Consider the following 13,689-nt stretch of genomic DNA (forward strand, 5'->3'; position numbering starts at 1 on the left):
ATGAAGTCACCAAAATGGTGGACTGGCGGCTGTGCTTAAGCCAGCCGTGCCTTCTGACACTGAACACAGCCAGACTGGACACTTGATAGTGGCTGAAAAGCCATTGGTGGCTTGTCTGCACTAGTGTTGCTGCTACTCTGAGACAAATCCTGACAGTCACATCCACACCCTTTCTCTTCTGATCCACACAAAACACAAAGCCTTCTACCTCCCATACAAACCCCTTAATTCTGTCTCTGACCTCTCATAACCAGAGCCCCCGCTTCAGGCACGTGAGGCTTAGCATCAGTTATTTTAAAGGAAGGGAACATATGCTCTGCATTAACACTGTCTAGTATGCACATATGCTGCTTTGCTTCCTTCAATGGCTGGAGCTAATGCCTTAAGAGATGGCATATCACTGGGACCCTTCCAGCCAAAAGCTACATCTCAAGGTGGTTTGTCCACCTCTAAATTAATGCAGAAGATAAGTGGGTAGGCAGGAGAACAGCATCCAGTCTCCACTGCCCCAGGAAACAAGGCAGATGCTCAAATCCTGATTCTGATCCTTCTCCCAAGGTGCAGTGGACTGCCATTAGAAACCCAGACAGCTCCCACTGGAAGTATTTTGTGCGGATTCCTGAGGCATCCCTAATGGCCTGATCAAGAGTCCTCTGAGATCAGAAGGAGGCTTTCTATCGGTATCAAAAGCCTTTCATTCGGACGTCCAGGAAATGTAGAGTTGCTTTGTTCTCAGTTCTGCTTTCATGATCTACCCAATACTCTAGGTGCTACGACCAAATAGTCTGGCACCACCCAAAGGGTCTCCCTCTCCCAAGCTGAGAGTGCTGTAATATCCCGCTGGCCGGCACAGGGCAAGCCATGAGAAATGTGAAGTAACTGCACTAATCCTGTGTGATTCTCGCCATGAAGCAAAGCTGGCTCAAGTCTATGGGAGTTCCTTCCCTGACTTCTACGGGCTCTGTATCAGGCCCTCCTTTGAGAGCAAACGTAAGGCTATTACCACAGCAGTCGCTGTACTCCTGTGAGGAAGGCACCTTCAGATCTCCTGAGGGCCTGGGCATCAAAATCTCGTTGGTTGCATTCGCCCCGTGCAGACTGGAAGACACCTCCTGCTTTAGGTCCATGGTGATCTGCGTAGGCAGCGAGACACCATATAAGAAATTGGTCATGGCTACACTGGAGGGACAGTCTTGATTGGCTGGTTTAGTGATCTGGTTATTTAGACAGGAATCCCGACTGCCCTTGGACGCTAGGGAGGTACAATTCAACTCTACGTTAGGGTTCGGCTCTCTGCTGGATTCATCCGCTGGCCTGAATGGAAGAAAAAGAAAGAAGAGGAAAACACAGGTTCTTTCAGGTCCTTCACACGGCATCCGACACAGGTACTGCACACCATGAAGCACATATGGCAAACGTCAGCTGCAAGAACCACATGCTCCCAGGTTGTGCCTAGGATCCGAGTCTCATTTGATACTTGAATCAAATTAGCATTTGTGCAGGAGACAGGATCTCTCTGCCCCTGCAACTGTGGGGAAAAGCAGTTTCAAACAGCACAGAGGAGTTTGCACCAAAGCTGGTCATGTTACGTGTCATAAAGGCCAACACTGGGGAGAGCAAACTAAAAGGAAAAAGCAATGCTAAAGGGGAAAGGACAGCCTGCCATGCTACCATGTCAAGGGAGTCTGGGTGGGTGGAAGGTACAATCCTTTATGAACAACAAGGGCTGGACTGGCAGCTTCTGCGCTTACCATTTCAAGCTCTACTGCAGATATCAAAGGAGGTGGAAAATTTCCCCAGTTTCTCCCTCTGGTAACTGCCCCAGCCTTCTTTTCTCTTTCTCCTTCAGCAAGAAGGGCTGGTCACTCTTTATGCTAAGCTTGATGAGCCAGATCATTAGTGGGTGCAAACTGGTCCACCGCCATGGGCCAAAGTGTTTGAGAGAGGGGAAAAACTCCTAACTACAGAGCTCAGTGGTACCCGGGCAAAATTCACTGCTGTGAAAAGGACCACCTGAATCCACCTTTTGGCTTACATGGAACTCAAATCGTTCATAGGGTGCAAGAGGCTGCTCAGCCCAGGGGTGACACTATCGCCAATAAGCACACAGAAGTGGCCTTTTATTTTCTGTGCCTAACTGAGACAGCCCAGCCTGGTTTTTTCTAGGTGCTAAACACTCAGAGAGAGCTTCACTTCACAACACATCAGAAGCTGAAAGCGCCCAGAACTTGCTAGACCCAAGAACCAGGATGCCTGCTACTGAGCAGTGTCAAAACCTGAGGTGTCCAAAATCAGAGACCACTTTTGATGGAAATAATATGGAGGAGACCCACCCCCCATATCACTCTGTTAGGCAAAACCCCTGACTAATTCATACATAAAACTCTCTTTCCAGCTTAGGAAAAGAAAGTTCAGGTGTTTACACTGGAGAGCTCTGGCTGAGTGAGGGCAGCCTGCTCATCACAGATGCAATTCCGATGAAGTGACACGTAGAATAATGTGGTTAACCTTGCACATTTAGAAACACTTATTATGTATCATTCTGGTCTTCGCTTTATAGTAAATAAACGAGGAAAGAATTCAAGCCCCCCAGACAGTGATAAATCTCTCTGCAACTTTGTGTGCCATGATTTAATGTGGCTGCACCTACATTTCAAGGTTCAGAAGAGAAGCCAGTGCTGGGAGCAACGCATCGTATTTAACGTGCATCTCAGACAAGGGGAAAACGGCAGTCCATGATTATTAGAGGAAGTATCGAACTGTTAATTAACTCATTCAGGGCAGTCTTTTATGTGGCTGTCAGAGAGCACCGTAAAAGCAGACCAAGCCTGGCGTAATGAGACAAACTGCACCCTGTGCTGTAGCCTTACCCCTCTGAACGCTCCAGCTGCCAAACAAAGTTCTCCGAGGGGTTGATCCCAGATCCTCAGTGGAAATCCCTCTCTGGACTTCAGTCAATGTGTGGACAAGGCATGAAAACTCCCTACCCCATCTAGGAGTTTTGAAATTACCTTTTTAGCCTGAACCGGATGCTATGGCTGTGCTCTAAAATTGCCATCAGAGATTTCACATCGTACTCCATTGGCTTTTTAAAGCTGATCCCCTCCGGCAAGCCAGCAACCAACAGCAATCCTGGCTCTTTTAGGAACTTCTCATATGGCAGGGGCACCACGCTGCTCTTCCCTATGGCTTCACCTGGGAAACAGGAAAAACAACACACTGCATAAATTCACTGGCATTTCCATGAGGAGGTTGCTAATCACTGCAGCTGATCAGGGCTTTAGCAGAGGAGAGGCAATACCAGAATCGACAGTGCAGACAGCAGCAGGAACTTATCAGGATAATTTCTCCTGCTCAAAATATTGTTATAACCATGCTTTGCCATTATCTATGGCAGCAACTGTTATTTAAAGATCTTCAAATACTTTGCCAACATCAATTAATACAGTCTTGCAAAAGCCAAGAGAGGAGAAACCTTTCTAAACAGATCCTGATCCGCTGTAACTTGGTGTAAATCCACTGACTCCAGTGGAATGATGCAGACCCCTGCTGAGGTTCTGGCCCATGGTACCTTCTTCCATATTAGAAGGGAGATAAGCGTTTCTCAGGGGATGAAGAGTCTACATTGCTTTTAACTAAGAATTTATTAAAACAGTTGAGGTTTTGTTTTTCTGGCTCACTATTCATTCCCATTTCACCTGCCGGAAAAGCCAAGTATCTTCTTTGCCAACTGCTGTTTTGTGGCTTAGAATAAGACTAGGCAAGCAAACAGCAGCACTTTTCATCCAGCAGCCCCCATGCATTTTACAATATTAATAAACAGAATATTAATGAACACAATACCCTGGTGTGGTGGGGGAATATCACTGGCCCAACTGACATACAGATCCAGAAAGTCTAGTACACTTGTATGTTGGCAGCAGCAGGAGTAGGAGCTGCACTGCCCAGTGCCTGGCTCTGCAAGAAGCACAGGACTATTTCTGCTTCTAATGTCAGCGCCACAGAAAGAGAAAGGCTCCGCGTACCCCTGTACCTCTTGTAGCGACCCCTCGGCAGGGAGCAAGGAGAAAACTTTTCTCTGTTTCTGGCAGCAGCAGAAGGGCATTGTCAAGAGAGACTCAGGTGCATTGGGTAACTTGACCTAGATATTCAAAAAGGACTTGTGGTTTTGGGTTTCCAACAGGAGGTGCCTTAAAGAAGCCTGATGTTCAAGGGTACCTACTCCATGTTCTGAAAATCAGGACCATTGAAGGTGTCTCACATTGGGCAGCCATATGAGAAAGCAGCCATAATCACTAGACAGATGCCTTCTAAAACATAGAAGAATCCTTCTCTCTTGAAAAAAATTAAATTCTGAACCCTGGCAAAACTGCTGACACCAATAAACCAGGCACACCAAGCAGAAAGCAAGTGGTAGTGGAGGAATATGAACTGTCTGGTGACTTGGCATCTAGATGCACGTGCCAGTGCAGAACATCTGGCTTTAACAGCCCAAGATTACCTTCCTTCATCCTCATTCTTTACAGTATTTCAGTGTCACTGTACTGTATTGCAGTGCAGGATGAGCTGAACTCCAATTATGGGATCTGCAATTAGTCAAGGGATTTTATGTTGTTTATTTTGCTTAAATCATTTTTTACCTGTAACTGATTTTACAAAATCCTGGAAACCTCATGGCACTGTCAGTGAGTCCTTATTAAAAGTGATTTCTTCAACATCCAGCACTGCTTCAAAGAACCCAACTAATGATGTGCGACTTGCACCAGCCATCAGGGTTCCTAACAGCTGGGATGGATAACATTTTAATTAAGTCAATAATCAAAGTTTCAAAACAAACCTTTGAACCACAGCACTGCAAGTACACTTTCTGCTGGCTTGAAAGCTACTAATTGATTCCTTGACTCAAGGAATTGGCTTTGGCAGGTTTCCATTTCCCAATATAACCCTCCTCTCCCTTCCTAGAAGAAGGGATGAGGAGAAGGGAGCTAATAATGTTTATTAGCAACTGATTATCAGTAAGATGCTTGATGGTGCCTAGACAAGTTTTTTATGGGGAACGTGCTACCTTCAAAATGACCTTCACCCAGCCTAGCAGAGCTGTGCACAGGCTGACAGTTGAGCTAAGGAGAGACAATAATAATCATTAATGCCTGTTTAATAGAACCCTAAGGTAATCACTCATTTTGTTGCTGCGGCGGGCTCTAGAGGGAATTTGGGATCATTTTTGACCAAGCATTTTTTGAGATTCTTCCTCCTTACTGAAGGGAGATAACTTTGTCCAAAGGATTAAAGCAGAAAAAAGATAGTTTTCATTTCAAACAGACTTATGGATCTTGGAGGAAAAACCATGCCCCGCTCCCAACACATTTCATCCAGGCACAACCAGTCCTAATTAGGATGGAACTGGACCTTTCTTCCAGATAAATTGTACCTTAGTTTTGGTGTGAAGAAAAGGACAAGACAGGTGAGTACCAGAGAAGCACAGGCTAACCTCTGGATTGATTTTCAACCCTCCTGTGGTTCCCACTGAAATCAATGGGAGATAAAGCAGCCCAGCAGCAGTAGCAGAGAGCTCTATGAGGGTAAATTTATTTGCTGCACTGCATCCAGCACTTGAGCTGGCTCAGAGATCCCTACGCTACCTGCCACAGCATGAGTGCAGGGACACTGAAGATCCCCAGTGCAGATCAGAGCTGCACTGGGTCAGGTGCTGTACAGCAACCTGGGAAAAAGAAGGTCTACAGAGATAAAGCAAAAGATGTAATAGGAAACAGAGGTGTCATGAGTGACTGGTGCCTCCTGAATCTGTGGGGGCACCCACAGAAGTCGTCGATGGCGGTGGCCCTGTTGGGGGTGGGCACCAGCCCTACCAACAGCATCAGTGTCAGCCATCAGTGAGGGCACCAGCCTTTTCGGGGGGGGGGGCATGCACCCCCTACCAGTCACCTATGAGAGGTGTAATGGGGAGAAGCTCTTTGCCCATGACACAGACCACCAGTTGCAGAGCCAGGATGCCAACCCATGTCTCCTGATTCCCAGTCCAGTGCCTTACCCAGTAGATTGCTCCATCCACACTGGGGCTTCACCAAGCACATGCACACATCATGGGCACAAGAGGGACAATCTAAACATTTTACTATAAACACACAGAGGAGAGATGTGTATATTTGATTAAGGCACACTGTGGGTGCCACATAAGAAACAAGCAGGACTGGTTGTAGGCAGAAGCCTGGGAAATCATTATAGAAATGTCAAGTTATAAAACAAGAACAAACTTGACCTTCACTGTTAAGGGCTGAAATTCAATAATCAGTCACCTGCTCAGGCAAGCAATGCATCTTGTTTTTCAACCAGCATTCAAAGGAATACAAGTGGCTCAGTGGATTAGGGATTATATTTATTCTGAGATCTGAGGAGTCAACTGCAAGCTGTCAGCTGGACTGAGCATGGTTTCTAGAGGTTCACACCTCAGAACTGTCACATACACATCCATCCATCGAAACTAATTTCTACACAAGTCTTGCTGGGTTGTGACTGCCTCAGGTGCACCTGGGTGCATAGCTTTGGAAAGTGAGATTCTGAAAACAGCTCTTTTAAAGGAACACCCTCTTGTTCAGCCTGTCAGCTCAGTGCGTCCAATTCTCCTTGGTACAGGCTGCTAACATGTGGCCTTGGCATGATTTAAGCCCCACTGAGGGTTTAAACTGGACTCAAGTCTGCAAACGCAGCTCAGAGAGGAACCTGTGCCACTTAGAACCATAGAAAATTAGCATGGGAAGGGATCTCGGAAGGTTGTCGTCTTAAAAATGGCATTTATAGGCCTGGTTTTTGGGAACTGGCTTATAGATATATGCATTATAAGGGTTCAAGATGGGCAGCAGGGATTAAATGGATTTCTAAAGAGCTTGGGACACATACACACACAGCTTCTCATGGCCCTGAAAGCAGACGGGCTGTCTAGCATGACAAGGGCAACGATGGACACAGCCTGAGAATTGAGGGGAGCATGCCATAACACGAGATCACAGCCTTCAAGGCAGATGGGTCATCTAACACAAGGACACATAGCCTGCGCACTAAGGAAGTATGTACCATCCTGTCCCATAACATGAGATAAGTGACACCAGCAACAAGGCCCCAGAGCAGCAGGGAGGCCTGAGTCCTGGTTTTGGGGGAACAGACCAAATTAGGAGAAGGCCCAGAAGGCTACATGGACGTGTAACCACAGAGACAGCCAACCAGAGATAGTCACGGATGAAGAGTCATCAGAAGTCATCAAGAGGGAAGGAGAATACAAAAGCAGAGACTTGAGATTAACAAAGGGTCCCTCCCTATGTCCCATCCCTCCTTGTCGTCCTCCTTCTCTTCCTTGAGAGGGGTTCCCATCCCCATCCGCCAGGAAAGGTCCCTGAGGTCACCGTGGACTGAGGGCATACCAGCAGCCCGTCTCATCCACCCCACTGGAGGGGGCCTGTGGGGCTCAGCATCCCCACTCCAGACTGCTGACACCTCAGAGTGGAGCCCGCATCCTGACCAGATGTACTTTGACACTGAAGACAGCCCTAGGATTGGTAGATACAGAATTGCTTGATTGTCTGTATTGTTGCTTTTCTGTTCTTACTCCATATCAATAAATACACCTATTATCAACTGGCAGGTATTGTGGTTGGTCTGATGTGTGTGTTTGCCCAAAACAAAGGTATAGGGGCTGGGTCCAAATCCAGTGTCAGACGTCATCTAGTCTAACCCCCTGCTCAAAGCACGACCATCCCCAACTAGATCATCCCAGCCAAAGCTCTGTCTACCAGGGTCTTAAAAACCTCTAAGGATGGAGAGTCTACAACCTCTCTGGGTAACCTGTTCCAGTGCTTTACTACCCTCTTAGTGAGAAAGATTTTCCTAATATCTAACCTAAGCTTTCTTTGCTGCAATTTGCATCACATGAACAACTATGCAGTAATCTACAGTTTAACTGCAGAACCTTCATTGCTTGGGATGACACGACCTGGAATGAAACCAGCTCATCTTTTAGAAGTCAAGTTGCTGGGCTCGCCCTCGGAAAAACACAGCTTTCTCCTTTTGAAGGCATGTGCTCCGGGAAGCAGTCAGAGAACCAATGTAGAGCCCCAACACACCACGTTTAAACAGTCATTCTGGGGTTAAAACTACCCAAGGAGCTACATTCATAATATAGGTAAGATATAAAAATATCCTGGAAGCAAACCATTGGCCTCAGAATGCAGTGGGAACAGTTATTAAGGAATTTTCTCCCTTCCATATTAATGTATTCATTGGCACATTTAATTAACGAGCTGTGGAATGGTTTCTTCTATTGCCTTTGTGCAGAGGAAAATGTACCAGCTAGGCCCATTGATTTCAACGCCTGGCTGCAGCAGAGCCAACACTATGTGGAGTCCGTATGTACAAGACAGGATTTACAGTGCCCTTCATTGTGTGCAACAGTCTCTCAGGGACATGGGCAGATGAATGCTTTACTGTGAGGCAAAAGGTGAGGATATATACTCTTGGTCAGCTGCTCAGTGGTAAAAGTCTGTGCACATGCTATTGCTCTGTAGCAAGGGCAAGCTAACCCATGGTAACTTGTCCTTCAGTGAAAGAAGGCAAGGCTAACATTGTATACTTTGCATCTATCATGGGGTAAATGCACGCACACAGACAATTACTGAGGGACAGCTGGGAGGCAGCAAAAGCCCATATCACCGTAAGCAGCTAATACCTTAAGGACCTGATCCTGCCCTCAGAGTCAGTGACAAAAGGGCCATTAACTTCAGCAGATACTGTACGGGGCCCAGAAGCACTTACACAGCAGCTGTTGAGGTCTCTCCCTTTTCAGCAAAGTACTTAAGTGAAGGGATTGAAGAAAGTGCTTAGGCCCAGATCCCCAAAGCACTTAAGTCCCATTGAAATCTGTGGATTTGTGGATCTGGCCCTAAGTGCTTGCTAAGCCAGGATGAACTTAACTACATGCTTAAGTGCATTTCAGATCTGAAACTTAGTGCCCCAAAGAGGGATCGTGATGCAGTGGCTATAATGGAGCAGGGCTGGAAGATGAAGCTCCGAGTTCTCAGCCTGTCCAGGTCACGTGGGACTTCAGCTGCTAACAAGACCAGTCTCTTCACCCTCGTTCCAGCTGTAACAGGAAACAAATTCAAATGAATAGTGAAAGTTCTTACTATAAAGCACATCAAACACTTCCTCTACCATCTTCCTGAGGAGGTAAACGTCTGATCCCTGATCCGGGGAAACCCGGATTATGCTCCGGCCACAGTCCTTTGCCTTCTTCTGGATATCTGCGTCCTGCTCTTTCCTCTGCTGACCTCCTGCAGGGCAAAGAAAAGAAAAAGGAAATGCCTGGAATAAGGGGAGTTTGCTGGGACTTTTTTCACACTGTTCCTAACCAAGCAGGATGTGCCACTGATTCAAGGTCACTAGAGTTTGGTTGCAACATATTCTGGAGCAAACTCCACAAATAAATCACCTTTAAAAATCACAGGGGCATGGCTATCCAATGGCAGGGCACCCATGAATTCAAGAAAATTCACAACAGTCAGTCCTTCTGAAGCTCAGTCCCACCAGGTTTGGACAAAACACCTCAAAACAGAAGGGGCACACAAAGCCATATACACCACTTAAGTCCGGTATTCACTGTGCACTCAGAGTTCCAGCACAAGGTGGTCACATCGTATTAGTCCCAATGAAGCACAGTTTTGTCACGGCACTGTGGGCACTCCAGGAAGCGTGGGATTTTCACAGCTAGTTAGGGGATGTGAGCACCCAGCTCCACTAGAAACTGAGGATTCAGATCCCTATGGCAGTTTCTGAGAACGCTCCATGACTGTGCTACTGATCCTGCTCCATAAGTGGTGGAAACACGAATACGGACAGACCAGAGGCAGTAAATAACTCTGCTCAGGACTTGTTGAGAGGACTCAGTGGTAAGGCTGCCTGAGCTCCAGCTGCATGAGAAGCTAGACCAAAAACAGACTCTGGGCCTTAAATGATATGGCACGGCCAAAGTTTTGCATGCATACAGCCTAATCAGTGGACAGCAGCACACCACCGAAGCAGTGCTACAGAAGGCACAAGAGATGTCCCACCTTCCAGGGGCTGCTGGTTTTATGGAGATTTTCTCAAAATGATTTTCTCTCCTAAAATACTTTTTTCCCCCCAAATGACATAAAAATCCCCTAAGAGTGAAGTGAGGCCGTGCAAAGAAATCTAATGTGCAGAGGATGACAGCCTGCTGGTGCCACTGATTTACACACTGCTTTACATTGTGTCAATACTTAAGCAGCTCCCACTCCCTATAGTACCCCTTCCTGCTTGCCCATCCCTTCCCCATATGCCCCCCGCCCCCAAATCCAAACACCATTTGAAGGCCAAACAAGGCTCCCAGCATTGGTGTTCATTCCCTCTCCGCATTAGAGAGCCAGCACACACCCATCAGCCAGCCGGTCCCGGATATGCCAGCCCCTTCCTTGGTTTCACACACTCAGCCCTCATTGTGGCTATTGTGCGAGTTGGGCAGTGCATTTCTTCTCAATGGGTTCAATCTGCTTAGCCCTCAGTCTCTCTGAAAAAGAAATCCGCCTTTCTTGAAGGCTTTCTTACTCCTCAGTGTCATGCAGCTCAGTAACACCAGCTATTTCCTGCTAATTTCCCCCATTAAAGCTCAAATAAAGCATATCTTCAGCAACGACTTCCTTGCATCTCTAAATACACAGAAAATTAAACACTGCAAGTACATTATTGCCATTCTATCTGAACCTATTCACAAGGGATTTCAGTGGCAAAGGACTAATTCTTTCATCATACTCCACTGACTCTTGCCAGTGATCAGCCCGGATGCTGTTCTGATTGTTGAAGGAGGAACTGATGGGTCCCTTCTGCTTTTGTCTAAAACAATCCCTTATGCAAATAGGAAATTGAGTTACTGCTTTTTTAAAACCCAGCTGTGGTTAAAAACCAGCTGGAAGATGCAGCAGTGAAGTAACCAGAATGCACATGGATAACCGGAGCTCAAACTCTGGCATGTTACTGCCCATGTGGAAGGCAACAAAGCAAAAAAAGTCATGGTCTGAAATAAGGGAATGAGCAGGCACACAAGACCATCAGCATCTTGAAGAACATTACTGCATTGGTCTTCTCCACGGACACTCCCATATCAACTGAAGCCTGACGTATGCAAGTTCAGCATGCATCAGTAAATTTAAAGGCACGGGTTAATCAGGGGCGGGCAAAATGCAGCCCATGGGCTGGATCTGGCCCACCAGGCAATTTCATCCGGCCCGCAGGTGCCCACCAACTAATTTGTACCCTACCCAGCCTCCGCCAGCCTCGCTCCCACCATCCTGGGCGCAAGGGCCCAGCCCAGAAAGCATGCAGCTTCCAGGTAAAGCTGCTGCTGCCACTGCTGCAGATACTGGGGGACCTGCTTGGCTTCCTTGGTGTCCCGCTTGCTCTGGACACCAGGTAGGGAAGTGATAGGGCTGGAGGCACAACCCCCACCACCAGTAGCAGCAGCAGGCGGTGGGCACTCGGGGCACTCATGGTCCGTGCAGGTGCTATCACCTGGCAGTGTGTGGCTCCAGCAAGTGCTGCACATGATAGCAAGGAGCACAGCTAGGCCAGACTGCCTCTATCACATGAGGATCCACACAGCACACATGCAGCTCCCGGCACTCATGCACCACCAGGGGAAGCCCCACATGATGGAGCTGGCTGCCTTCACCACTCCCTGCTGTATAGATCCTGGGACTCTGCTGGAAGTGGAGGGAAAACCCACGCCCTGCTTCCTGGAGGAGTCCTGGGACCTGCCCGGCAGGAAGAGGCGAAGGCTACTGGCTTCACTGCAGTGCTTTCCCCGGTGGCACACAAGTGCCAGGAGCTGCATGTGTGCTGCGTGGAGCCCCGTGTGATAGAAGTGGGCTGGCTTGGCTGCACTTCTTACCACCACCTGCAGCGCTGGCCAAAGCCACGTGTTGCTGGGCAGCAACACTTGCGTGAGCCACAAGCACTTTGAGCGCCCACAGCCTCCTGTTGCCACTGGTGGGTCCTCAAACCCCCCTACACCGCACAAACATCACACACCCAAACCCTCCCCCCACATATACACACATCCCCCAGCATGCCCTAGTGCCCCCCACACACAACCACACCCCCCACATGTCCCCACACCCCACCATACACACACCCTGCCCCACACACAATATACAGGAGTTCTTCTGGTTCCAGGATGACAACCCTCCTCTCCGAAAAGGAGTACTTCCAGGGGGCAAGGGGAGGGACTTTTGGTAGCAAGGTCAGGGGTTAGGGGCAGGACTCCTGGTCCCAAGATGGCAACCAGGGGGCGGGACTATCCTTGCGGCCCTCGGCACCTCACCAAAACTCATTAAGCGGCCCTCCAGCCAAATAAATTGCCTGCCCCTGGGTTAAATCAATGCAGACTGTTACAAACTAATACAAATCTGGCAAACACCAATTTAACTCTACCAATTTTTAAAGCAATTTAAATTAAACCAGTGCAAATTCCTCACATCCAAGGCCTTAGCTGACGCCAGGTTGCTTTAGGATCGCAAAGGAGTGTAGGACTGGATCATCAAGTCCAGCATGAAGACAACCGCATCATATAACATCTTTTATAGGGCTTATAAAGGGACTCAAAGCCATTTAAAGAAATGAAACAAGCCTTGTAGCAACCCTTTGACAGAGGACTAGGGGACACTGAATCTCTCTGGCAGGGTCTACACTAGCAGAGATTTGGGAAACCCTCTGCTAATGAATGATCCCAGGGCAACTCCACAGATGATAGCTGTAGGGATGGAGATGAGGGTGGTCTGGACAACACAGTGAGATAAAGGTTGTTGAAAGCCAATCCATTTATCAAGCTAGTGCTCTAACACTGCTGGCACCAGCAGTATTGTCCTGGGGACAGTACTGAAGAGGGAGATTTCTAATATTGGTCAAGACTAAGGGGCAAGGAGCTGGAAATGTCCTTGTTTCAGTGACCATATAGGACTCCGGTAACCACCTGAAACATGGACACAGCTTTGACATAAGGGGTGTAGTGCAGGGGTGGGCAAAATATGGCCCACAGGCCAGATCTGGTGTGCCAGCTGATTGGATCTGGCAACCACCAATGCACTGTATCCAGCCTGTAGAGCTCTACATGGGGCCAAGCCCTATCCGCTTCTTGCTCTTACCTGCCCCAACCCCGGCCAGCATGCACAGCTTCCCAGTGGCTGCTCCCGGTGCAGTTGCAGCTGCAGCCACCTGAGTACTCCAGTGGCTCCTCCTCCTTCTGCCCCTGCTGCACCACTCCGGGAAGCAGGTAACGTGGGGAAGCCGTGAGGGTGCATGCCAGCTACCACATTCCAAGCCAGGCTGGAGGGAAGCTGCAGCCAAGTGACTCCTGCCCCAGCACACGGGGCTCCAGCTCCAGGCTGCCTTCCACCCACTCTGCCCACCTGGCATGATTAGCACCCACCTGCAAGCGGCCAGGAGCTGGAACTGAAGGCTTGGGCACTGGGGCAGAAGTCACCTGGCTGCAGCCTCCAGCTGATCTGGCTGGGTGTGTGATGCCTGGCACATGTCCCCACAGTCACTACCACTTCCCTGTGCCACCTGCTGCCCAGAGCAGCGCAGTAGAGGCAGGAGGTAGAGGAGGAG

The 13,689-nt window shown here is 48.4% G+C and overlaps 1 protein-coding gene across 8 annotated transcripts in view; it reads right to left on the bottom strand.

The window, feature by feature from the left end:
• Positions 1 to 13,689, bottom strand: part of GTF2IRD1 (GTF2I repeat domain containing 1) — a 167,320-nt gene that overhangs the window by 70,049 nt on the left and 83,582 nt on the right. For all 8 annotated transcript variants that reach the window (XM_025208080.1, XM_025208081.1, XM_006027029.3 and 5 more), the window contains 3 exons: positions 9,195 to 9,341; positions 3,012 to 3,195; positions 1,004 to 1,314 (listed from right to left, as the gene is read on the bottom strand). In XM_025208080.1, coding sequence (XP_025063865.1) covers positions 1,004 to 1,314; positions 3,012 to 3,195; positions 9,195 to 9,341 — 642 coding nt within the window. The remainder of the gene's footprint in view (positions 1 to 1,003; positions 1,315 to 3,011; positions 3,196 to 9,194; positions 9,342 to 13,689) is intronic.

The sequence above is a fragment of the Alligator sinensis genome, unplaced genomic scaffold (genome assembly GCF_000455745.1).
Source record: "Alligator sinensis unplaced genomic scaffold, ASM45574v1 scaffold1291_1, whole genome shotgun sequence".
Lineage (NCBI taxonomy): Eukaryota > Metazoa > Chordata > Crocodylia > Alligatoridae > Alligator > Alligator sinensis.